The sequence below is a fragment of the Ochotona curzoniae genome, unplaced genomic scaffold (genome assembly GCF_017591425.1).
Source record: "Ochotona curzoniae isolate NIBS_2020 unplaced genomic scaffold, NIBS_Ocur_1.0 scaffold_4701, whole genome shotgun sequence".
Taxonomy (NCBI): Eukaryota; Metazoa; Chordata; class Mammalia; order Lagomorpha; family Ochotonidae; genus Ochotona; species Ochotona curzoniae.
The window spans coordinates 39650327-39675171 of record NW_024467122.1 but is presented as its reverse complement, the minus strand read 5'-3'; the positions used below and the strand labels follow the sequence as shown (position 1 = coordinate 39675171).

Sequence of the window (24845 nt, the reverse complement as noted above, 5' to 3'; positions counted from 1 at the left end):
CTCCGACTCCACCAGCCTTCGGAGGAGCTGAGCCACCTGAAAGCCCAAGGTGAACTCTACACAGCCTGGCTCTGCACCTGTTGTGACCAGTCGTGGAAACAGCCAGCGCCTCCCTTCTCCGTGGACCATATCCATCCTTGTGTTCCCAAGCAGTGTGGAGGGAGCAGGGTCGGGGTGACACCGGGGCCTCCCCGCAGCGCTGCGGGGGCGCAGAGGACCGCAGGGTTCTAAAATGGGCATCTTTGGCCCAGTCTCTTATTTACGGATGAAAAAAAAAAAAGAATGAGACGGCGTAATTGGTTCACTGTGACCCCAAAAGTACTGTCAAGTATCGAGCCAAATGAGTGATCGGAAGCCGGGAATGAAACGTGCTGGGGCTACAGGAAAGCAGGGCAGCCATGGCCACTCCGCAACGCGGCGCTTCCAGAGCGAAGCCAAGGGCGCCACCGAGCGGCCCGAGTCGGCACCACAAGGAAAGCGCCATGAAAAAGACTCGGGTACTGCGGCATCCCGGAGCCAATAGGCTCTCAGGTCGCTCGGCTCTCTCCTTTTTCCCATTGGATCCTTTACCTTTCAATCAACCATTTTCTCGGCTTTTATTTGTTTAATGTCCATCATTCTATCCAACCTACCAATCACATGCTTCTCTCCGAGAGCATCCTACGTCATTCTACCCTCCGTGAATCTGTTTTTCCATTGGCCAGAACAAGCTTTTCCTCTTGTTCATCCTTTTCGGGGCGGAAGTGAGACAGTCCCTAATCCGATTGGCTTATGTTTACAAACCGTGGCCGCCTCACAAGCCTGTCATGACGACATTGGCGCGCCGGAAGTATGGTTCCGGAAAGGGTGTGAGGGTTTGCAAAGATGGCGGCGCCGGTGAGTTGTAATGCCAAGTTTTCCTCGTGTAGCGTTTGTGGACGTTTCCTACTCCCTTCCGTGGTGCGAGGCTGTTTATCGGCCCCAGGGAAAGGGGTGTTGAAAACTTGCTTCCGGGGCGGGCCTCCTTGGCCCGGAAGGGCACAGGGAGCCCCGCTGAGCCGGGGACTGGCCTGCTGGGCAGCGGGAGCAGACCCGGGATCTGGGGGCTGCAAAGAGCCGGCGTCCCGAGGACAATGGCTTTCTTCTCTGCCGTCCGCAGGGGGTGCTCGAGGCGGACCTGCCGAGTGCCGTGACGCTGCTGAAGACCCTCCAAGAGCAGGTGCATGGTCAGCGTCGTCCCTGGGGCTGAGGTGGTCACCGCTGGCCCCGACTGCGTGTGCCTCCACCCCAGTCTGTCGGTGACTCGGGACGGGGGGGGGGGTGGTGGTGGTGGCGGGTGTGATTGCTGCCAACTACCAGGAGAGTAAAAGATTTGATGAACGTCCAGAAAGGAAAGGCACTTGTGTTTCCTGCCCCTGAATGGACGCTGTCAGCTCCAGAGAAAGGCCGTCAGAGTCCACTTCCTTGACTTGTAGCAAAGGAAGGCAGTGCTAGGACAGGGGTCCCGGTGTGCCGGGTGGGTGCTCAGCCGATAGGCCTTGACATGGTTCTGTTTATTAAGTTCAGTCCACCCCCTGGAGAAATTACAGTTCTCCCATCGCCACTGCTCCAGTCTGCCCCTGGTTTGGTAAAGAGAGTCTCTGTAGCTTTAAGAAGCAATAGAGGTTTTTGTTTTTCTGTTTTGAAGAACTGCTGGGAGTGCCTCTCCTGGTCCTGCCCAGAGCTGAGAACTTGCCAGCACCTCACTGTGCATCGTGCCTCATGGTTCACAGACAGGGGTCAACTTTGCTCTTCTTTTTGGGCTAATTCCAGGTGATGGCTGTAACCGCGCAGGTGCAAGCACTGACGAAGAAAGTTCGAGCTGGAACCTATCCTACAGAGAAGGTACATACAGTGTCCTGGCCAGCGGCCCCAACCTGCCGTTCCCCAGAGTTGAGTCAGCACAGGTTTCTCATGCTTCTGAGCTGAGTGCCAGAGCGTCAGAGATGAGTTTGGATCCAGCTGCTGGAGTCCCCGTAGAAGCCAGTGACATCAGGATGAGGACCATGAGGAATGTTAGCCCCGGAGGAGGCAGGCTGGGCAGCTGTGGTTGCATCCACTGCTTATTCTGTATGTTAAGATGCCGCCTATGAAGGCTCGATGCCTTGTTGTTAACATCCACTTCTCTGTTGCTCATCTTAGGTTTAGCTGTTTTTTTCTTCCTTCCTTCCTTCTGTCCGTCCATCCGTCCTTCCTTCACAGTTGGAAAGTCAGACATAGAGAGGAGGAGAGACAGAGGAAAATCTTCCATCCACTGGAGCTGAGCCCATCCAAAGCCAGGAGCCAGAAACTTCTTCTGGGTCTCCCACATGGGTACAGGGAGCTGGATGGGAAGTGGGGCTGCCAGGATTAGAATTGGCGCCCGTTTGGGATCCCGGTGTATGCAAGGTGAGGACTTTAGCTGCTAGGCTGCAGTGCTGGGCCCAGGTTTAGCTATTTCTTGAAACTGCTCTAGTCTCCTCTTAGCTGAGTGGGGAGTACATCCCAGGATGCTCAGTGGATTCCTGAAACCTGGGAGGGTACTCAGTCTTACCCACCATTTCTCCTGTTTGCCCTGCTGTGTTGTTACGGGGACCTTCCATGAAGACCCCTGCAGTCTTATAACAGATGTTGTTAAGTGACTGGCAGGTGGGGCGCATGCACAGCGTGGGTCCCTGGACCAGGGGCTGGCTCACTGTGGAGAATGGACCAGGGCAGTGCGAGCCTGCCTCGTGCTGCTCAGAACAGTGTACCATTTACAGGATTTATTGGTTATTCATTAAAAGAACTTTCCGTGTAATCTTTTTGAACTGCAGTTGTTGGCTGTAGGCAACCAAAACCCTGGAAAGTGAGACTGTACATGAGGAGGGCACTTCTGAACTCTAGGTGCCCTCTACCAGTTGGGTAGGAAGAAGCTGAACTTGGAAAAGCGCTACCCATTCCCTGGGTAAATCGAATTTGCATCTCTTCCCATTTGGTTCAACCTAGGGCCTCAGCTTCTTGGAGGTGAAAGACCAGCTCCTGCTCATGTACCTTATGGATCTGAGCCACCTCATCCTGGACAAAGCCTCGGGAGCGTCTCTTCAGGGACACGCTGCGGTTTTGAGACTGGTGGAGATTCGCACGGTATGGAGTATTTGGCATCTTTGAACTTGTAGGTTCCCAAATACTGAACTCCAGTGCAGTAGCTCTGATTTATTTTAAGTAGGTATCTTGATATCTAGGTAAAGAACTCAAGTGAAAAGCAAACTTGGTGCTGTGTATGTGTGTGGTTTTTTTTTTTTTTATCATCTTCATTTCCTCTGCTTTGTGCTTCATGTGCCTTACTTGGCAGTTTATCGTGTGTAATGGTGGTGTGTATGCAATATGGGAAGGGAACGCAGTCATGTTCAACTGCTGTGTTACAGGTTTTGGAAAAGCTTCGTCCTCTGGACCAGAAACTGAAATATCAGATTGACAAACTGGTTAAAACAGCGGTGACTGGGAGCCTCAGTAAGTAGGGGACCATCCTCCGTTGGTGGGGACTATCCTGTAATCCCACATCCTGGGAAAACTCTTGGGTTTTATATTTCAGATGAGAATGACCCACTTTGTTTTAAGCCTCAGCCCAACAGTATGGTGAGCAAGGTGAGGAATCGCATTGCCCTGCTGGTGTTCACGAAGGTTCTGTGTGTGTCCCTGGATGCCCTGGGGTGCTCAGTGGTTGGACTCTGGGCTTGCGCAGTGTTGGCGGGAGATCCTCGTGTGCCCTTTGGTTAGATTCTCCCACTGGAATCTTCGGCCTTGGATTTTCTCCTCCCTTGTGGCCTGGTGCTTCCCGGGTGTGTAGGCATGTTCCTTTTGCAGTTGAGCTCCGAGGATGAAGAGGAAGATGGAGCAGAGGATGGCCAGTCATCGGGGAAGAAGTCTGTGAAAGGAGCATCCAAGAAATACGTTCCGCCACGCTTGGTTCCGGTGCACTATGGTAGGATGGTGCTCCCACCCCCGCAGGCACTGTGTCCCCGTCCTGCCTGGCTCTGCCCTGCAGTAACCCATGCTGCTGCCACTCACAGACGAGACAGAGGCCGAGCGGGAGAAAAAGCGGCTGGAACGGGCCAAGAGGCGGGCGCTGAGCAGCTCCGTCATCAGGGAACTGAAGGAGCAGTACTCGGATGCCCCGGAGGAGATCCGCGACGCTCGCCATCCGCACGTGACTCGCCAGAGTCAGGAGGACCAGCACAGGTGGGGGCCCTGGCGCTCAGCAAACAGCCCCCCCATGGTGCGGTCACAACTGGGACCGAGAGAGCCGGTGTGATGCAGAGTGGAGTGAAATGGGGTGGAAGGTCTTAAGTTTGGAGAGTACAGGATAAGAACAAGAAGAAATGATTTTGTCTGTTTAAGCCAAATCAGATGCTGTGTGCGGTGTGGCGTATGCAGTTTCACATTGTCTGTATTTCCCGACTCTTTTATGCTGAAGGCAATATAGGCAGATGTTTTTGACAGAGGGAGAGAGAGAAACAGGTGGTGGGCTCTCCAGTGGCCGTGAAGAAGGGTGGAATTACTTAGATGCAGTCTCTGTAGTTGGTGGATTTATGTGAAAGATGCTACACAGGAGGGCCTGGTGTGATAGCCTAGTGACTGAATCCTTGCCGGGATCCCATATGGGCACCGGTTCGTGTCCCAGCTGTTGCGCTTCCCATGCAGCTCCCTGCCTGTGGCCTGGGAAAGCAGTAAAAGACGATCCAAAGCCTTAGGACCCCGCACCCACATGGGAGACCTGGGAAGAAGCTATTGACTCCTGGCTTCAGATCAGCTCAACCCCAGCCACTGTGGTTACTTGGGGATGAGGTGAACCAGCAGATGGGAGATCTTTCTGTTTCTCCTCCTCTCTGTATATCTGGCTTTGCAATAAGAATAAAATGAATCTGTTTTTTTTTTTTTTTTTAAGATACTATACAGGAAATCCTGTTTATGAAGCCAAAATGCAGGAATTTTCTCATACATTTTAATTTGTCCTGTGTGTAGGCTCTGGATTTATCTCTAAAGATGAGGAAAGTTTGAGCACAAAGAGCATTTCTTTGAGGAAGGTGCTGCAGTAGGAACCATTCAGTGGGTCCTTAGCAAGCGCCGTGTCCAGCCGTGGTGAGGGTTCCGGCAAACACGCCGAGCAGAGAGGGGTGCAGGCTGGGGCTGGGCTGCAGTGGTCACTGCGGTCTGCAGCTGCCGCCCACTGTCTCCTGGGGCAGGATTAACTACGAGGAGAGCATGATGGTGCGCCTCAGCGTCAGTAAGCGCGAGAAGGGACGCCGAAAGCGAGCGAACATCATGAGCTCCCAGCTTCATTCCCTCACGCACTTCAGTGACATCAGCGCGCTCACGGGAGGAGCCGCTCTCGATGAGGTGAGGTGAGCCGCGGGAGGAGGTGGGAGCCTGCCCGGCCAGCCCACCGGCTGGGGCGGTGCACCGCCATGCCTTCCCTTCCCCTCTCCGTCTCCAGGATCCGAATCCTGTTAAGAAGCAGAAGAGGATGCCCAAGAAGGGGCGGAAGAAGAAAGGTCAGTGGAATGCTAGGACTTGGGGGGACGAAGTGCCAGTGAGGGGTATGACCTGGGGCAGCCGCCCTCAGCATTGGCTGCCCCGAGTCCCACCAACCCCTAAGACACGTCTTCCATACTGCCTGTCCATCTGTAGGGGGGGCTTTTTGTTCTTTGCTTTGGAAGTCAGGAACCCCTGCGCTCCACAGCCTCTGGTCAAGCTTCCTGAGATGGGACGGTCAGGGTTAGGTGAAGGAGCGAGTACCCGGCTTTAGTTTTGCCGCTACTCAGAGCTTTGTGTCCTGGAAAGATCTGGAACATTCTGCCCGGGAGTCCCTCCCAGGAAACCCTTCTCTCTGGCTCCAGCGGCGTTGCCTGCTGGCCTCTGCCTCATTCTTATTCCCTTCTTTCCAGGGTTTCGGAGGCGGCGGTGATTGTGAATGTATATACTTAGGTGGTATTGTCATCCTGCAATACTTCTGGTTTCAACTCTGTGGAGCTGTTTGTTTCCTCCCCTCCTTGGAATTCATTCATTGTTTGCTTTGGCCATGTGAGAAGTTCTTTCCTAATAAAATTGTTTTTTCTTATGAATGTAAAGCCCCTTTTGCACATGTGTTTTATGACTGCACTCATTGGGTCAGGGGGTATTTTTGGTGAGAGTGTGGTGAAAAGGGAAAGGTGGGATTCTGCTTTGTTTTTTAATGAAAAATCTGGTGCCAGCCTCGATAATGGACTCTTAAAAGATTCATGGGGTGAGCACGATGGCTCAACTGGGTTATCCTCCACCTGCAGGCACTGATATCCTGTATGGGTGATGGATTGTGTCCTGGCTGCTCCACTTCCCTTCCAGCTCACTGTTTGTGGCCTGGGAATACCATAGAGGACGGCCCGAAGCCTTGGGACCCTGCACCCGTGTGGGAGACCTGGAGGGGACTTGGCTCCTTGCTTCAGATCAGCTCAGCTCTGGCCATTACTGCCGTTTGCGGGGGGTGGGGGATGGTGAGGAGGTAAAACAGCAGATGGAAGCTCTCTCTATCTCTCCCCTTGCCCTGTGAATCTGCCTTTCCAATAAAAATACAGATGTATTTATTTGAAAGAGCTACTACACAGGGAGAGACAGGTCTTCCATCCACTGGTGTATTCTCCAGAACAGCTGGGGGCCAGGAGTTGGGAGCTGCTTCTGGCTCTCCCATGTGGGTGCAGGGGCCCTAGCACTTGCATTATCTGCTGTTGCTTTTCCCAGGCATCAGGGGCTAGATCAGAAGTAGAACAACCTGACAGGAACCAAAGCCGCAATGGAATACTGGCCTCCCAGGTGCCAGCTTTACCCACTACACCACAGTGCTGGGCTCCAAACAACTCTAAATTCAGTTTGTCCCAACTTCTGTTAAGATTCGTTTTAGGGCCCCGCGCGGTGGCGCAAGTGGTTAAGGTCCTTGCCTTGCACGCCCAGGATCCCATATGGGCGCCGGTTCTAATCCCGGCAGTCCCGCTTCCCATCCAGCTCCCTGCCTGTGGCCCAGGAAAGCAGTCGAGGATGGCCCAAGGCTTTGGGACCCTGCACCTGTGTGGGAGACCTGGAAGAGGTTCCTGGCTCCTGGCTTCGGATCGGCATAGCATCGGCCGTTGCTCTCACTTGGGGAGTGAATCATTGGATGGAAGATCTTCCTCTCTGTCTCTCCTCTCTGTATATCTGCCTTTCCAATAAAAATAAAATAAATCTTAACAAAATAAAAAAAAAGATTCGTTTTAAACCAGTACAGATAGCTGAAATAGGTGGATTTTAGATTGTAGTCATGTATCTCGCCTGGCCACCAGGTGGCGTTAGTGGTCCGGGAAACCTTTGGTGTTTCCCTTACTAGGAAGCAAGATAGAAGCTTCCCACATCAGCATGGTTCTCCTTATAGCCACTTCTCTGTTTTTCTTTTGTTTCTGAAATAGCCTGAACATAGAGCTGACTTGGGCAGTTATTCAGTTTATAGAGAACAGGAAGGAGAGCCAAGTGTATGGATTTGTGTATTTCAACTTCTCTGGTCTTCGTCCATTAAGGATTACCAGAGTTGGGGAAGACCAGCCCTTATTTAAAGGACTTGCAAAAGAATACCAGCAAGCAGATATTCCTAGCTCGACAATCAAAAGATTGAAAAATCTTACAGGACTCAGGATACTGACAGGCATTATTCTGAGCTTGCATGCTCTATCCAGACAGTGTAACGTGCTGGTACGCGATCCCACAGGCCATGCGTGATGCAGAAAGTGAGCGGAAGGCTGTGGTAGTTGGGTGGGTGGAGCCTGTGGGAGAATGGTTGGATCTCAGTGTCTGCCTCTCTAGGGCAGTGTCACGCTGCAATATAATTATATCACTAAAACCTTGCTGAATCTCAATCCCATGAACTTGGGTGTATTCTGGTCTGCATAACTGGGGCAGGAACTGACCTTAGCCAGCCAGCTGCAGCCTGGCAGCAAGCTGTTCTGACACTGGACTTGAGGCTGGTTTTTTTCTTCTGACTCATCCTGGCCAAACCACTTCCTGTCTCTGGCCTTGAGTTCTCAGATGAGAAACCTTTCAGATTATTTCTGGGTAAAAGAACCAAGAGCTTTTGTGGATGATACCAAGGTGGGATTACTTTTTTTTTTTTTTTGAAAGTCAGGATTACAGAGTAGTCGGGGTGGAAGGGAGAGTCTTCCAGCTGCTGGCTCACTCAGTGGCAGTAGAGGCCAGAGCTGAGCCATTCTAAGCTTTATCCACATCTCAAGGACGTGGGGCACCCTCTGCTGTTTTTCTAGGTCACTAGAGCAGGAATCTGGATCAGAAGTGGAGCAGCCAGGACTGGAAACAGCACCCCTGGGATGCCAGAACAGGCAGTAGCTTTACCTGCTATACCGTATTGCTGGCCCCAATGGACTTAAAACTTTAAAGGCCTCTTGACTTTCAAGCCCCCTGGAAGATCTGAGGGAACCTGACAGACCCCAGATCCTCTCACTGTTTGCTCGGGTGATTCTAAACAAAAAGCCACAAGGACAAAATCAGATTTCTTTCCCTGGCCTAGCGAACCTTCCTGGGTAAGTAGTTTAGCTCAAAAATGTTTTGATTAGTACCACCATGCTCACTTCCACTTTTTGGATTATTATAAGATGTGCTTTTTTATTATTATTATTTTTTAGGATCTTCCCTTGTGTTTCCTATTTTCATGCCGAATGAAACAGGATGCCTCCATTTTACTAGCAAGGAAATTGAGAATCTCAAAGAATTTGTCCAACATCACATGGCTGATAAATTGGAGTACTAGCGCTTAGGGAGTTTAGAAGGGGGAGAACTCAAGTGTCCTGCAGTTCTGGGAAGTCTTCAGGACCTTTTAAAATATATATATATATATATTTGCTGGGGAGCCAGTGTGTTTGCTCAACTGGCTAATCTTCCACTTAAATACTGGCATCCCATATGGGCTTCAGTCATGTCCCAGCTGCTCCACTTCCCATCCAGCTCCCCGCTTGTGGCCTGCGAAAGCAGTCAAGAACAGCCAAAACCTTGGGACCTTGCACCCACGTGGGAGACCCAGAAGAAATTACTGGATCCCAGCTTTAGCTCAACTCAACTCCAGCTCTTGCAGCCATTTGAGGAGTGAACCAACAGATGAAGGATCTTTGTCTCTCTGACTTTCCAATAAAAATAAATCCTTAAAAAAACGGTAGGTAGATTCTAACCTGTAACCCACTGCCTTTCAGCAACTATCCCTTTTTTGTTTGTTTGTTTTGTTAAATGATGGGTTTGAATTTAATTCTGCCCAGCCCACCTCCCCCCACACACATTTATTTTGTTTATTTGAAAGGCACGGTTACAGAGAGAGGGAGAGAGATGTCTTCCATGCACTGGTTCACTCTCCAAATGGTCATGATGGCCAGGGATGGGCCAAGCCAAAACCAGGAGCACAAGAGCTTCTTCTAGGTCTCCCACATATGTGCAGGGCCCGAGCATTTGCGCCATCCTCGGCTGCCTTCCCAGCCATGTTAGCAGGGAGCCTGGGCGGAAGTGGAGCAGCTGGGTCTTGAACTGGTACCCAAATGGGATACCTTTCCTATAGATAGCAGCTTCACCTGCTATACCACAGTGCTAGCTTCTATTACTGCTCCATTTCCAGTATGTTCCTTCAAAGAAATCACAGGTGTCAGACTCTATTCTCGCTTCTTGCTGGTATAGCAGCAAACAAAAATTCCCACTTCCACGGACCTTGTGTGCAGTGAAGTCTTAGATCTCAGGACACATGTTTTCCTCGACCCTTGAGCATTACTTGACAGAGAACTCTGAGAATATCTGCTAGAGTTACCAAACGAGCTTTAGGGTATATTTGGCAGGATTTTATGGGGTTTGCAATCTTTAAACGAGCAAAACAAGTTACTTGGGTCGGAGCGGGGAGGGATTTTGCAATTCCTTGTTTTCATGATTCCCTTTTCCTTGATTCCTAAGGAACCCGTAGGATGCCATAGAACCCAGTTTGAGAACCCCGAAAGGCTGTTAGAAGGGAGCCGAGAATCGAAACGTCAGTTTCTTTACATCTGTTGTCATTCACTTTTCTTTCCCTTCCCAGCCCTGTCATCCTTTGACCACGTGCCTGTCGGAGTTCCCAGTGTAGTGCTGACAATGCATCATTTCTGCTGCTCATAAGTAGTCTTAGAGCACATGAACGCTGTTCAATTTCAGCTTGTGATTACAGTAAGAAACAGACTTTATTCTGTACAAGTCATTTATCCTTTCTGTCTTAGTTTTCTCACCTTAGAGGATATCACAAGCTTTGTTTTGAGAGGGTTTTATAAAGACTCGCAGAAATGTTGGGAATTCACAACAGTCTTCATGGATGCCTTTATCAGAAAAATAGGGTCAGACCCAGTGCAATAGCGTAGTGGCTAAAGTCCTTGCCTTGAACATGCCAGGATCCCATATGGGCGCCAGTTCTAATCCCAGCAGGTTTGCTTCCCCTCCAGCTCCCTGCTTGTGGCCTGGGAAAGCAGTCGAGGACGGCCCAAAGCCTTGGGACCCTGCACCCACATGGGAGACCCGGAAGAAACTCTTGGCACCTGGCTTCAGATTGGCTCAGCTCCAGCCACTGTGACCCCTTGGGGAGTGAATCATCGGAGGGAAGATCTTCCTTTCTGTCTCTCTTCCTTTCTGTATATCTGACTTTGTAATAAAAATAAGTAAATCTTTTTTTTAAGATTTATTTTATTTTTATTGGAAAGGCGGATATACAGAGAGGAGAGACAGAGAGGAAGATCTTCCATCCAATGATTCACTCCCCAAGTGAGCACAATGGCTGATGCTATGCTGATCTGAAGCCAGGGGCCTCTTCCGGGTCTCCCACACGGGTGCAGGGTCCCAAAGCCTTGGGCCATCCTCAACTGCTTTCCCGGGCCACAGGCAGGGAGCTGGATGGGAAGTGAGGCCTCCGGGATTAGAACCGGCACCCATATGGGATCCTGGGCGTGCAAGGCGAGGACCTTAACCACTGCGCCATCACGCCGGGCCCAAAATAAATAAATCTTTAAAAGAAGAAAATTAAGGTCCCCATGTGAAAGGAGTAACCTGTTCTTCGGACTAGGTTACCACTTTCAGCACCATGGAGAGTTCACACTTATTTCTTGGCCTTGGGTTGGTGGAAGAAGGGTAGCCAAGCCAATAAGCAGAGCTGTAGAATGTGGGCCTGCCCCTTTCTGGAGCCCATTTATGCCTGTTCAGTCTAGGCCTGATTGGTACATTGGGTTAAGGACTGACTGTCCTCCATCTTTGGTGGAATCTGTTAGCTCTGTAAACCCCAGGATTTCTCCAGCTTGGAAGACATTTAGGTGAACCTTGTGCTTTATACATCATATTGTGATGCGTGAGATTTCTACCAGCACCTGAGAAAAGCACTGCCCCGACTCTTTTTTTGCTTACATACTTTTGAGGAGACTTAAAGTTGCCTTTTTATTCCTTGGGCCTCTTTTTCTGCCTCGGCCTAGAGAAAGGCATCATTGCCCTGGCTCTCTGCCCAGGCTTGCTTTTGTATTTCTTTGATCTCATTGTTCAGAGGGTCTCAGAGAAGCCCCAAGAGCCATGCCTTTGCATGTTTAAGCTATTGATGCTTTTGAAATAACAGAGCGTTGCCGTGTAAGAAGTGTATTAAAGGTCTATCTTGAACAAATTTGGGTCAATAGGTGGCAGTAGTCACTGAGTCCTGAGGCCCTGACATACACCCCCTACCCCCCACATGAGCACATTTGATGGTCATTGCTTTTAAGGTGCTAAGAAAGGAGGTCACAATGAGAGAAAAATGGGGAGAAAAGCAGACCCTTGGGTGGAATTCAGGAAATACTGAAGTGTGCTGGGTCCCTTGTGTGTAGGGAGATTGTCAGCTAGCGAGAGGCTTGGGTAAGAAACAGCAGGGCCTCAAGCTTGCAGGAGTAGATCTCAGATGTGAGTCCTAGGGCTTCTTGGAGCTGGAGTAAGCTTGTGGTAAATGAGGACCAGCGCTGAAAGGCAAAGAGTAGGGATGGGGTGGGGCGGGGGGAGGGGGAAGAGGAGCGAGAGGCAGAGCCATGTGAAGGGACCAGGAAGGGTGGGCTGTGAAAGGAGGACTGCGGTTAGAGGGGGAGGGGGTGGCTGCTGCAACACGGAGTCTGTCTGATGGGGGAGGGGGAGGGGACACTGGTCTGCCAGCTGCATCCGCTCCCCTCCCCCACCCTTCCCAAGGAGCCCGAGCAGTGCTGGCAAATCTGTCTTCATATATTTATTATTATTAAAAATGTGACGGATCCTTCCTCCCTGAAAGCACAACAAATACTACTGATCACATTTCGCTCTCCCCTCCCTCCGTGGGGCTTTGGCGTTCTCTCTTATCCTTCTTAACGCCACTCCCGCTTCTCCTAGGTTTTTTTTTTTTTTCCCCACTGGTTGGGGACTCTTCTCCACTTTCCTCTAGGAGCGGGGCTCCCTAGGGGTTCCTAATGGTGGCTGGGAATTTCTAGGCAGGGCTGGGAGTGAGGGGGCATCTATCGCCCTGGGAGGGGGGAGGGGCATAGTTGCCAACATCCAGTGGCGGAAGGAAATCACTGGGAAATAAGGATGAAATCCTTTGTAAAGCAGCTAAGGAAAGAAGCCGGCGCTGGCTTTTCTTTGAGACCCTGGCATGCCTCCCCTTTCTCACGCGTTTCTGCTGGCTTGAGTTCTGAGGGTGGAAACCACCCCCCTGGAATGGAAAAAGCCAGGAGTTGGCGGCTCTTCCTCCCTTACCTTGTTAAGTCCCTCTCTTCCCAGGAGAGCCACCTAACCACGTATTCTTCTACCCTGTGGGGGGTGTGGGACTGGGCGGTTTGTAGGACCCAAGAAACCCTGGTTTCGGGACTCCTGTGCCCAGGAGGTGGAGGGGTAGGGGGGACCTCTTTTGTTGCCATCTGTAACCCTTCCTGTACCTGTAGGTGGCGCTGCCGTGGCTTGCAGGCCTGGCCCTCCTCCCTGCCCGCCCCTTCCCCAGCCCTGGGCTGCCTGATTGGTATTCCACCAACGTCTCTTCTACTGTTCCCTTCCTCAAATTAATTTTGTGGCTCTCTTCTTTCCGCAGTGCCATCTTCTTCCCCTCCCCCCCGCTCCAGCTCTCTTATTCTCTCTCTCCCTGTCCCCTGCCTGCCCTCCAACCCCCCCACCCCTTCCAGGTTCTTCATCCCACTCCCCTATCTAAAATCTACACTGGCCCTTACCCCCTTTCTCTTCTTGTTATCTCTTCCACCCTTGGCATTTTACAGATGACTCCTAATAAAAGGGGCTGTAGATGAGAGTGGTTTAAAATTGAACGTGGTGAGGGGAGGTAAGGGGTCAGAGTATTGAAGACCAGGCTGGCAAAATGAGGTGCACTGTAAGCCATTGGCTAGGGCAGGAGAGAAAAGGGATCCTTTGCTGTCTAAATCAGTTTCTGGATTTGGATGGAGAGTCTAGCTGGCACACGTTATCAGAGGCTATGGAGCTGTTTTCCACCTGCTGAGAGAATGGGAGATAGGGGAGAACAAGAATCCAAATGTTAAACAGTCTCATCTAAGAACTTTTGCTTTAGGTTGCCAGGGATAGCTACAATTTCTTTCTTTTTTTAATCCTGTATTTTGGAAACTGAGGGAAAACCATGCTATAAAACCTGTTCCGGCCCTTCGGGTGATGTACTGTAATTGGTTTTTCAAGTCCTCCGAAGGCTCTTGCCTGGCACTGTAATACCTGCATGCTGGGCACACTGGCTTGCTGTTGGTTGTTGCACACATTTCTGGCTGCTGGTCCTCAGCTCACTCTAGTTTAGGTCCCATTTCCATCACTTCATGACTGTCCTTTGTCTTAGATGAATGTGTGTGGTTTGTCCCACTCAGCCTATAGCTCCCTGGATTGTATAACACAACACAAGCTCATTAGCCATTATCCCAACTCTTGCCTCCCCTTGTTTCTTAAGTCAATCCAGAGGCCTCTCATTGTGTGACTGGTACCTCAGACGCTCCAGCTCATTCAGCAGTAGTGTTGGTTATAAAGATACCCAGTTTCTAGGATGGCTTATTTTTCTTTGTACTGAATGAATGAATCATCCCAATAACTCCCCAGTTGTCCCAAGTGGGTATGTGCTAGGAATTGCCTACACTGTGGTTGGTCTGGCCTCTCAAGCAGGGCCTCCTTAGCTTTCAGGGTGGTCCTAGAATATCTGTCTCCTGTGGTTGTAGGATATGAGCCAAGGCCGACTCCTGGCCTGTGGAAAAAGCCAGAGTTAACCCGAGCCCTAGTTAGCACTATGGTGGATACCACGTGCTTTACTCTGATGTCAGAGTAGCCATGGACATAGCCATGGACACCTGTCTCTCCTGCCTTGTGTGTATTTGTGCAGGTAGACTAGCAGTGGCCTCTTTTGTTTCCTTGATTGACTTTCCTGCTTCCCTTTTTAGAGATCTCTCTCCCATTCAGAGTACTTTGTTGAAGGTTTGCTTGTATGTAACACAGATATTCATCCCGTAAGTTCAGTAAATATTTATATATGTGTTGCAGGAAATGGCATTCTTTAGGAGGTTTAAGGTGCTGTAGCTGAACTGAGCTCCTTTTTTGTTTTCTGCCACTCTGAGGTCCTGTAAGGGGAAGTGATTTGTCAAAGACGACACGGATAAATCAGCAGCAGATCTGGCCTTAGGACCTATATCCTCTGACAGCTCATCAGACTTTGCCTTTTACTCCACATTGGAAAGCAAAGTCACAATTTCATGCCAAGTTTGTGGCAGCCATGAAGCCAGAAGTCTGGTGTGGTGCCATATCTAAGGAAGCCTTGATCAGGGAGAGAGCTGAGTGGGTTGGGCTAGGTCGGGTGATTGACTGGCTCACCAGGAAGGGACTGGCATCCCCCAGGGCTTACCCAGTGCAGCCTAGTGGAGGGACGGCAAATGCCCAGGCAGGGAGTGAATTCTTTCGCAGGTTTAATTTGACCACACTGTCAACTAGCACACGCTTTGTGCTTTGCCTTCTTCCCTGTTCCCTTGGCGCTCAGTGGCCCTTGGTAGTGGAAGTTCTGTCCTACCTGTTCATTTGCAGCAAACTGTTCCTCTCAGAGCCATTTCAATGACAAAAAGATCCATGGGCCACCTTCTCCTCCCTGCACTGGATAACCCTGTCTTAAAGATTTTTCTCTTTGATATAGACCTATTGCTGTGGCCATATTAATAGATGGTTTTGTCATTTTTATTGTTAATTAAAACCTAGGCTCAAAAATAGGCTTAGAAAGCACACATGTGTTCTCACTTGGAGCCTTGGGCGACTTGCTCTGTCAACTATCTTATTTCATGCGCCAGCCTTAGGTTTATCCCTGTGGGTGTGCTCTGGACAATAGAAAGCCCCAGAGTTTCTAATTCCCCTCTCATAGTTTTGATTCACTCCCTTCTGGCTCTTACAGGACGCCCTAGGTGGTAAAGAGATCAAATTGGAATTCCTAGCTAAGAAAACCCCATCTCTTAGCTCCAGTGACCCTTCCCTGCCACTGCACTTAGCTTTATGGCAGTTAACACCAGAAAACCTTCATCTGCTTTCACACACTCCTTTTCAGTTCCCTTTAGTTGAGTCTTGGGCAATCTGTCGCTGACAGAAGACTACCTCCTGGCCCTCCTGAAGTAGTCCCCTCCCAGAGCTTCTAAGCCCAAAGCTTCCTAAATACTCCGCACTAAAGGGGTGCTCTCTGAGACCCAAAGCCCCTTCTCTCATTCTCATTTTCCACATCAATGTTCTCCCTCTGAGGGTCAGGTGCGTTATGAAGTTATTGAAGGGTCAGGTCTTTCCCTAGAAAGACAGCTGCGTATTGCTGTTAACATCGTTTCTCACCCATCTCCCTGTTGGAGCTCCTGGAGCTGGATCCTGCAGCCTCCTGTCCTTCTGGCCTCCTTTTCTGTTCTCCTGGGAGCTTTTCTCCTTTGTCTTTAATAAATCTCTGATTTGGCAGAGAGATCCGGGATGCAGGGAGATTCTGTAGGACCGGTTCCCTGGCTGACCCCTAGAAGGACCTGCTGCTGTCCCTCTCTGCTGGGCCACCCCTCGCATCCCCAGCCCCCACCTGGCCCAGGCTGCACTATGTGTTCTGCCCAGGCATTCCTTGTCTCTTTGTGCATATTGGCAGACAAACATGCCTCTGCCCCCCAATATTCTCCTCTTTCGTTATTTATTTCTTCCTTGCATTCCCTCCACCCCTTCCTTCCCTTCATGTACCCCCTTCATGCTTCTTCCTTGTCCATTTGCTCACCGGTGCCCATCAGTGCCCATCCCCCCACCCTCCTTCATTTTCGGTAGCCATCTTCCTCTTCACCTGCTCCTTCTGAGAACCAGCTGGCATGGGGTGAATGGCAGCAGAGTGACGCCCTGATGGTCAGAGGAAGCTGTCCCCTTTGTAGCAGAGGCTCAGGGGCTGGGTCTTCCCATCTTGTTCTCAGTGGTCCTCGAGAACCGAGAAACCCCAAGATGCTGGCCATTTCTTGGGGTGAACAAGCTCTCCTCTTGACTTCTTCTGGTGTGGAAGTGGAAAGTTTGCAGTTTGGACGCACCTCGTTTTGCATCTTCCTGAGTTTGGGTCTGTCCATGTCGCCTCTCTTCCTGGGTTTCCTCTGTCTGTCTCACCCTAGCACAAAGCAGCGGCAGGACTGAATGAGTCTGTCTGGAGACTCTGCCAGCCTGTGCCCCACACTTCCGCCCCTCCCCCCTCGCTGTACGTGCGATGAGGTGGGGGGTTGGAGGGTGGTGGCATGGTGCCAGCCAACCCAGAACCATCTGCGGTGCCTTCTGCACTGAAGCAGGCTCTGTCTCTCCCGCCCTCCTCCTCTCTCACTCTTCCTCTCCCATTTCTAATTAGCTGCTGAATTAATTAAATCCTACATCCTAATTAACATTCCTACAGGGAAGAATGCCAGGTCAGAAAATGGTAGGGTGAGGGCGGGTAGGCAAAGCAAGGCTTCAGTCCATTTAGGAGGGGAGATTTAGGGATGGAAGATGGGGAGAAGGGAAATACAGTCACGATGAGGAAAAGGGAATCTAAGAGTGGATTTCCACTCTTAATCTGGGCGAGATGTGAAGAGAAAAGAAAGGAAATCTTGGAACCTACTGGAAGAGAAACTAATTAGAATTGTTAACCTTGGAAAAATGAGATTGTCTGGGGTAGAGCTATGTGTCTCAAACATCAGCATGAACCAAGAGCCTGAGGAGCAGGATGCTCACTTGCTGTCTTGAGCGTCTTCTGAAGAAATATCTTCCCATGCCAATCAAGTACTTTGGGCTCTCCTTCCAGGGCAGTACAACGTTCTACTGAGGGAGACCAGCTTGAGCAGGTGCATTTCTACCTGTTTGGAATGGTTAGTGTTCACTCAGAGTGAAAGGAGGTGATGAACTTCAAAGTGTTTTTCTAGATAGACAAATATTAATCCTGTCGTGTGTGTATACTATGGCCCAGAGAACCAAGAAAATCCAGGCTGGAAAACTTGGGATTCAGTCTTGGCTGTTGCTCCTCACTGCATCCAGGGTGAACTTGGCATTTATGACTCTCTGTTCTATCTTCTTTTCAGGGGAGAACCTGCTCTATAGATCAGATGATTGCTTACCCAGGATGGTGAGGGCGTAGGCTGCTAGCATGGATTCAGGAACCACAGTGTCATGGCTGGTGTGACTTCTGACCTTGACTGCGATGGAGAGCCAGGAGGACAGCTGCAGTATTGTAGGGGACCAGAAGTAGGGATGATGGGGGGTCGACCAATTCAGGGCATGGCTGGTGCAGAGATTTCCACTACTGTGACCCAACCTGGAAAAAAGAACATTGGAATGGCTTGCTTGTCATTGTTTTTCTCCTCTGAAAAAAAAAAGTATTCCCAGTAAAGGCCTGAGCCCATCACTGCCTGGTTACCCCACCCCGAGAACTGAGGACCTGGAGAGGGGCTAGCAGAGTCTCTTAGTGGCAGCAGTGCCAACCTCTGGCAGTCCGATGAATGCCAAGGGCAAGTTCCATCTTAGATCCTCCCCTTGCCACCATTAGCCTGCTGTGAGAGGCACCTCACTCTGGAATTTAGACTTCTGTGGGTTTGTTCAGTATCTACTGTCTGCCTGACAGGTTAGGTGAATGAAGTAAAACCATTCCAGCTAAAAGATTTCTATTTTGGCTCAGGGAGAAAAAAATGACTACAATGAGGTAGAGTTACTCACTCTGCAAATATACACACATATCTGTGAACTCTGCTACATTTGCTGCCTGTATGTCTTTTCTATCATCTTACACTATTACTTTTCATCTATCTATCTGTCTATCCACATGTTTTTCATGTGTGTATATATATTTCATATATATAGTATGCATACATATATATGTCTTATCTCTCCATGGAGCCAGCTAGCTCCTTTTAAAAAAAAAAAAAGATTTCTTTATTTTTGTTGGAAAGGCAGATATACAGAGAGGAGGAGAGACAGAGAGGAAGATCTTCCGTCCGATGATTCACCCCTCAAGCAGCCATAACAGCTGGAGCTGAGCCGATCCGAAGCCAGGAGCCTCTTCCAGGTTTCCCTGCACATGGGTGCAGCTTTGGGCAAAACTTTGGACCATCTTTGACTGCTTTCCCGGGCCACAAGCAGGTAGCTGGATGGGAAGTGGAGCAGCCGGGATTAGAACTGGTGCCCATATGGGATCCTGACACGGTCAAGGAGAGGACTTAAACAGCTACGCTACCATGCTGTGCCCACAGCTAGCTCCTTGAAAGCAGACTCAAGTCTTTGGGATACTTTTAAATAGCACTAACCTGGGGAGTCCAGCATGGTAGCCTAGTGGCAAAAGTCCTTTCCTTGCAATCACCGGGATTCCATAGGGGCCAGTTCGTGTCCTGGCTGTTCCACTTCCCATCCAGCTCCCTGCTTGTGGCCTGGGAAAGCAGTAGAGGATCAAAACCTTGGGACCCTGCACCCACATGGGAGACTGGGAGGAAGCTCCTGGTTCCTGGTTTCAGATCAGCTCAGCTCTGGCCATTAACAGCTGCTTGAGGAGTGAACCAGTGGATGGAAGATCTTTCTGTCTCTCCTTCTCTCTGTGAATCTGACTTTCCAATAAAAAATAAAATTAAAAAGTATTTTTAAAAATAGCACTAACCCAGAGCTTTACATAGTAAAACCAATTTAGAAAACTTGTTGATTTACATACAACCATACATCAAGGTGGAATCTTGCTTTAGTCTGTGACATTCCTAGTTGTGGTAAATCACCATCCTCTGAAAGGAGTTCTTACGTTTCAAAAGTTGCAAAAATTATAATAATGAGTGTGTTGTAATCATGTGGTAGATAAGATATAGATTGAGAGTAGATGGGGGATCTCTGTCTCTGTCACTCTTTTAGATAGGTAGATGATAGATAGGTAGGTAAATTAATCTTTTAAAAAAGAAAGGATATGGGTCCAGCACAGTGGCCTAGTGGCTAAAGTCCTTGCTTGAATGCGCCAAGATCCCATATGGGCCCTGGTTCTGATCCCCGCAGCCCCACTTCCTATCCAGCTCCCTGTTTGTGGCCTGGAAAAGCAGTGGAGGACAGCCAAAAGCCTTGGGACCCTGCACCCGCGTGGGGGACCTGGAGGAAGTTCCTGGCTCCTGCCTTTAGATCAGTGCATCAGCACCATCCGTTGCGCTCACTTGGGGAGTGACTCATCGGACCGGACAGAAGATCTTCCTCTCTATCTCTCCTCCTCTCTGTATGTCTGACTTGGCAATAAAAATAAAGTGAATCTTAAAAAAAGAAAATGAACTGTGTTATACCTTCTCACCTAACCTCACACCCCCTACATGTGAGCCAGGTAGACCTTACTGGATTAGCCCAGTGCTCTGGGGAGGTAAAGCAGCTTGCCCTTGGTCTGGGACCACGGGAAGTGGCCTAGAGAGGAACTGAAGTTGGGCCCTCAGTTCAGGCTGAGGCCGACACTATCCTTCCTCTGCCCTGACCTAGAGGTCTTATTTTGCCTGGCACTTGGTAACTAAGTAGGAACATCTTTCAATTGATATACAGAGATGTCTCTTAATTTTAGTTCCTTTCTCAATCTCATTTGTGGTAATTCTCTATACATGAGTAGGTTTTGTTGTGCCAGGATTTTGCGATCCCCAGAAAATCATCAGGAGTCTGAAGTCAATGCAAACACATAAAGACGGTTGATTCAAAACTAACCTAGGCTCCCAGCCCAGCAGGATGGGGGAACAGTGGCAGCTGCCCTGGCAGTGGCCATGCCGCGGCCAAGATGGCCAAAGCAGGAAAAACTGCAGCAGAAGGGGTAAAAGAAGGCCCAAAGAAGGAAAAAAAGGAAAAAAGGGGCTGAGGTTCAACAGCACATGGTTCTTATACGTTTCAGGCCAATTCCATATAATTATAGAGTCATGATTGGTCAGTTTTATCTGTTAACATTTTAATAAGAGCAAGTTGGCAGGCTTCTATTGGTGGGTTTGAGGCAAGCAACTTTCAAAAAGTACAAACTGATGGGCCATAGGGCAGTGGGTCTTATCTAACATCAGGGGCCTCCTTCCTGAGGAGTGCTCTGCCTACATGACCCGCCAGATGTCCTGCCGGGTGTCACGTAGACTGTCAGGCCTGGAGTTCACACAGCCCCCAGCCAAGCGAGCAAGCAAAGCAGAAATCACAAAAGCAGAAAGCATCTAGGTTCTTTAATTTCTATACAAATTTCAAACTACACCGATAAAGTAAGACCCTTTGAACCGTTTAAAATAAGGTTTATTTATTTATTTGAAAGGCAGGGAGACAGACAGCAAGAGACAGATCTTCCATCTGTTGGTTCACTCCCAAATGGCCGCATCCACTGGAGCTTGGCCAGTTCAAAACCAAGAAGCAAGAGCTTCTTCTGGGTAACCCACATGGCTGCAGAGGCCTAAGGACTTTGGCTATCTTCTGCTGCTTTCCCAGACACATTTAGCAGGAGCTGTCTGGGAAGTGCAGCAGCTAGTACTAGAACCATGGCTCTGACTCCTCCATAGATACTTTTTAAATGCCCTGTGTATCTTGGAAAATTTTCCATGTCTGTGCCTAAGAGATTTTCATCAATTTAAAAATAAATGAATTTAATTTTTCCTTATTTGCGAGAACAAGTGCTCCCATCTGTTGACTTACCGCTTAGATTCTTAAAGTGGTCAGGGCTGGGTAATGCTGAGGGAGCAGGGAACACAGCCCAAGCTCCCCGTGTAGGAAGCGGGAACTGAACTAACTAGTTGAGTCATCACCTGTTTCCTTCCACTGTATGAATTAGCAGGAAGCTAGAAGCAGAATCAGTTACTGCAGACAGATGGCTCAGTGGCTAAATCCTCGCCTTGCAAGCGCCAGCATCCCTATGGGCACTGGTTCTTGTCCCAGCTGCTCCATTTCCCTTCTAGCTCCCTGCTTGTGTCCTGGGAAAGCAATGGAGGTTGGCCCAGGTGCTTGGGACCCTGCACCCATGTGGGAGTCCTGGAAGAAGCTTCTGGCACCTGGCTTCAGTTTGGCTCAGCTACAGCCATTATGGCTACTTAGGGAGTGAACCAGCGAATAGAAGATCTTTCTGTCTCCCCTTCTCTCCCTGAAAAAAAAGAAAAGTAGAGTTAGGACTTGAATTCAGGTACTCTGCTATCAGATATGGGCACTCTAAGGAGTTTAATTGTCATGCCAAGTGCCTACCACTTTCTTTAATTTTTTAGATATAACCTACTATCTTAATTCATATAGCTCATATAGCTATTCCCTAATGTTGGGAGTTATTAGAAACACAATGCTGTCATAGAGAATGGTGGATTATTTCTTAATTCTGAGCAGTGGAATTGTTTAGGTGGAAGACTATTGATAAAGATGGCAGTTACTATCTTTTTTTTAAGGGGGAGTTGCTTTTTTTTTTTTTATTGTATCTTGCTATTTCGTCTGTATTTTTTTTCTATATTCTCTGAAAAACAGACTTTTTTTTTTTTTAAATGAGCCTAAGAGTCTTTATTTTTTCTTTCCAGAATATTCCTGTGCCTGTCTGCATCTGCCCCCTCTAGGTGCTAACACACCTGAAATGATTTCAGTGTAATTCTGCTTAGGGTCTGAATGACTTCTCCCAACTTCCTGTAGGCTTGGCGAGGCAAGGAGAAGACTTACACGATACTCAGTTCCAACACAGCGCCTGTTTTCTCTTAGCCAACTCTCGCTTTGCCCTCTTGTGTGACCTGCTTAGAATGTGGGAGTCAGGAGTGAGAGCCTGCCAACGGAGTCATCAGAAGGCACAAGTGTGCTGCTCTGCTCAGCAAAGGTGTCCTGAGCATGACGCCACCTTGCAGGTACAGAGCCAGAGTGGACCTGTCCAGCGGTGGGGGTCGGGGGACAGGTGAGTCAAGCCCTTCTGACTTTGGGGGCACATACAGAAATAAATATACCACACTGAAATGAGTAAGGAATAAACACCGTGTGCACTATGAAGTTCAATACCTTAGTAGTTATCACAGAAAATACTACTACTGCTGCTGCCACTATTACTAATAATAATAATAGAAGAGCTGAGTGAATTCAGAAAACTTCTATTCCTTACTTCATTGTTTCTTTGCCCCCTGAGGAGATGGGGAAGAGACTTTTTCCAACCCCTAGGATATGAGACCCTGGATGAACTGGGAGTGCCTGCCTCTGTAACTGTGAAAAGTGCAAGTTGAGCAATTTAGCTTTTCCATCTTGAGGCTATGAGCAGATTAGCGAAGAAAAACTGACATTGAGGGATCAGACAAGAAATTTCAAAGCATTCGAGCTGAAAAAGAGTTTGGAGGTCATTTACAATGGCATGTGGCTTAATGGGTTTGAGGATATGAAAAACTGACCTTGAAACTTAACCGCTTCCTGGCTGTGGCTGCGTAGCTTTTGGCACGTCACTTAGCTTCCCTGGGCCTGTTTCTGCCTCAGCGTAATGAAGATAGTGACTACTTCACCAAGCTTTGACCAGAAAGGGAAAGAAGAGCAGAGCCCCTGCCTACTCTGCACAGTGGCTTAGCCTAGGGCAAGCACCTTCATTTGCTGGAAGAAGCTGACTTGGGGAAGTCAAATGACCAGCTGCCTGGGATCTAGAGTTCACAACTTTCAATCCAGAATTCTTTTGCTACACCTCAATGCAGTCCTTCTTTCATTAGGGTGTTATTTGAAACAGAAAAACATACCAGTACCACCACTATCTCTGACTCCAACATAAACACACACATACACACATACTCTTCTTGTCTTTCCCTGTGCATAGGGAGGGTATACAGGTGCGGGACCCTACAGAGGTACACGTCAGAGGGAAGCAGGGAAGCAGTTGGCTTTGGAGTCTTCATTGGCCAGCTTATCAGCACATCTTGCTAGGCTGGCAGTTCATGGAAAAGCAGTGAGGTTCCCACTGTGCTCACATGCTCTCATGGTTGGCAGGGACTTCTGAACGGGCGAGGAGGGCTGATCAGAGAGTCAAGAGCCCTGCTGCCCAGCTCTTGTTTCATCCTGGCCAGGAGCTGCTGAGTTGGCCTTTAAGTGTTTTCCCCACAGTCTGTAGAGGAAAGAGGGAGGAAAAAGGAAAGCTGGAAGGTCCAGGCTCAGAGTCTGGCCACTACAAAAGGCCGCAAATGCCTCTCAGACCCCTGGGCACCCTATTGCTAAGTTCTGTTCAGGGATGGACTTGACGAAGTTGGCCATACTTTTCATTCTCCTTTCAGAGCTCATGTCCTGGATGGCTGTGTTCGTTCTCCACTTTGGCTCCAGATCTTTCCTCTCTGTGGCATCTACAGTGCTTACTGGATCATATCTCATCTTTTTCTCTTCTTATTCCCAAAGAGCCTCAGTCTATGTATTTTATGTTAACCGAGAGTGAACATATGACACAGCCAATCACTCACTGCAATGCATTTTGATTGTCCTGGCACCCTTCCCAAGTGACTTACAGCACAAAAGGCTCTAAGGGATGGCTGTGAGCATGGGCGACTTGGACAGTGTGGTGTCAGAGCAAGAAGCCTGGCTAGGCATCCACTGGTTCTTTCTGAGCACTGCTTTTTAGGCACCTTACTGGCAGGAATTGAGATACTTACAACTGTGTCTCTCTCTTAAAATCAGCACTGTACCTGCTTGGACCTAGGTACTTAAAGCCCTAAATAAATATTACTTGATTAAGATGTGTCAAAGAAAGGTGAGCCATTTCTAAGGACCTTGGTGAAATGATGTTACATTACTTGGAATGTCAGTGCCATAGGTGGGGTTTAACCTGCTATACCATGACACTAGCCTCTCTGTGTGGGTTTTGATGAAGTGTTTAGCTTCTCTGAAGCCATACGTTTGAAAGAGCTGAAGCTTAAAAAGGGAGAGAGGGCCTGAGGAGGGATTAGCATGTTCAGGATCACTGCCAAGTGTCAGCCATGGCATTAGATGTTTTCCTCACGAGGAGCTTGCTTCATCCTTACAATCACTGGGACTGGGTTATTGATGAGGGAACTGAAGCTCAGTGGGTTTTGTCCTCAGAGTCCTCACTCTTCCAGGACCCCAGGTGTGTTGTGTGAGCTCCTTCCTCAGGATCTCAGGGACCCTGTGCCAGTTGCTAAGCGTCCACCTGAGCAAATTCATTAAAGCACAGATCGTCAGACATAGCAGCCCCGAGCAAGGGTAAGGAGGATGCTCAGGACATCTTGGGCCTTACCCAAACCCAGTAGATCTCAGCCCCTAACCTATGACCTCTTCTCTTTCCGGAGCCTCCCCCCCCCCCTTGGCCTCTGTTGCATGTCCTCTCTGTTCAGTCTGATTTGTTGTTGTTGTTGTTCGCATACCCCTTGGGTATGGTAAGAGTCTCT

At 49.2% G+C, this 24845-nt stretch overlaps 1 protein-coding gene across 1 annotated transcript; it reads left to right on the top strand.

Annotated features, from left to right (window-relative positions):
• Positions 1–819: 819 nt before the first annotated feature.
• NGDN (neuroguidin) lies at positions 820–6101 on the top strand. The gene is made up of 11 exons (XM_040968673.1): positions 820–876; positions 1139–1198; positions 1792–1863; positions 2986–3123; positions 3405–3489; positions 3572–3624; positions 3844–3961; positions 4050–4218; positions 5223–5376; positions 5474–5531; positions 5925–6101. The coding sequence occupies exons 1-11, from the start codon at positions 865–867 to the stop codon at positions 5942–5944; spliced, it is 939 nt and encodes a 312-aa protein (XP_040824607.1). The 5' UTR covers positions 820–864; the 3' UTR covers positions 5945–6101.
• Positions 6102–24845: the final 18744 nt, after the last annotated feature.

Bases quoted from the DNA above. Each gene is read 5' to 3' on its own strand.
- NGDN (XM_040968673.1), top strand. The intron at 4,219-5,222 runs GTGGGGGCCCTG...CTCCTGGGGCAG, and splicing joins AGTCAGGAGGACCAGCACAG to GATTAACTACGAGGAGAGCA. The intron at 5,377-5,473 runs GTGAGGTGAGCC...CTCCGTCTCCAG, and splicing joins GAGGAGCCGCTCTCGATGAG to GATCCGAATCCTGTTAAGAA.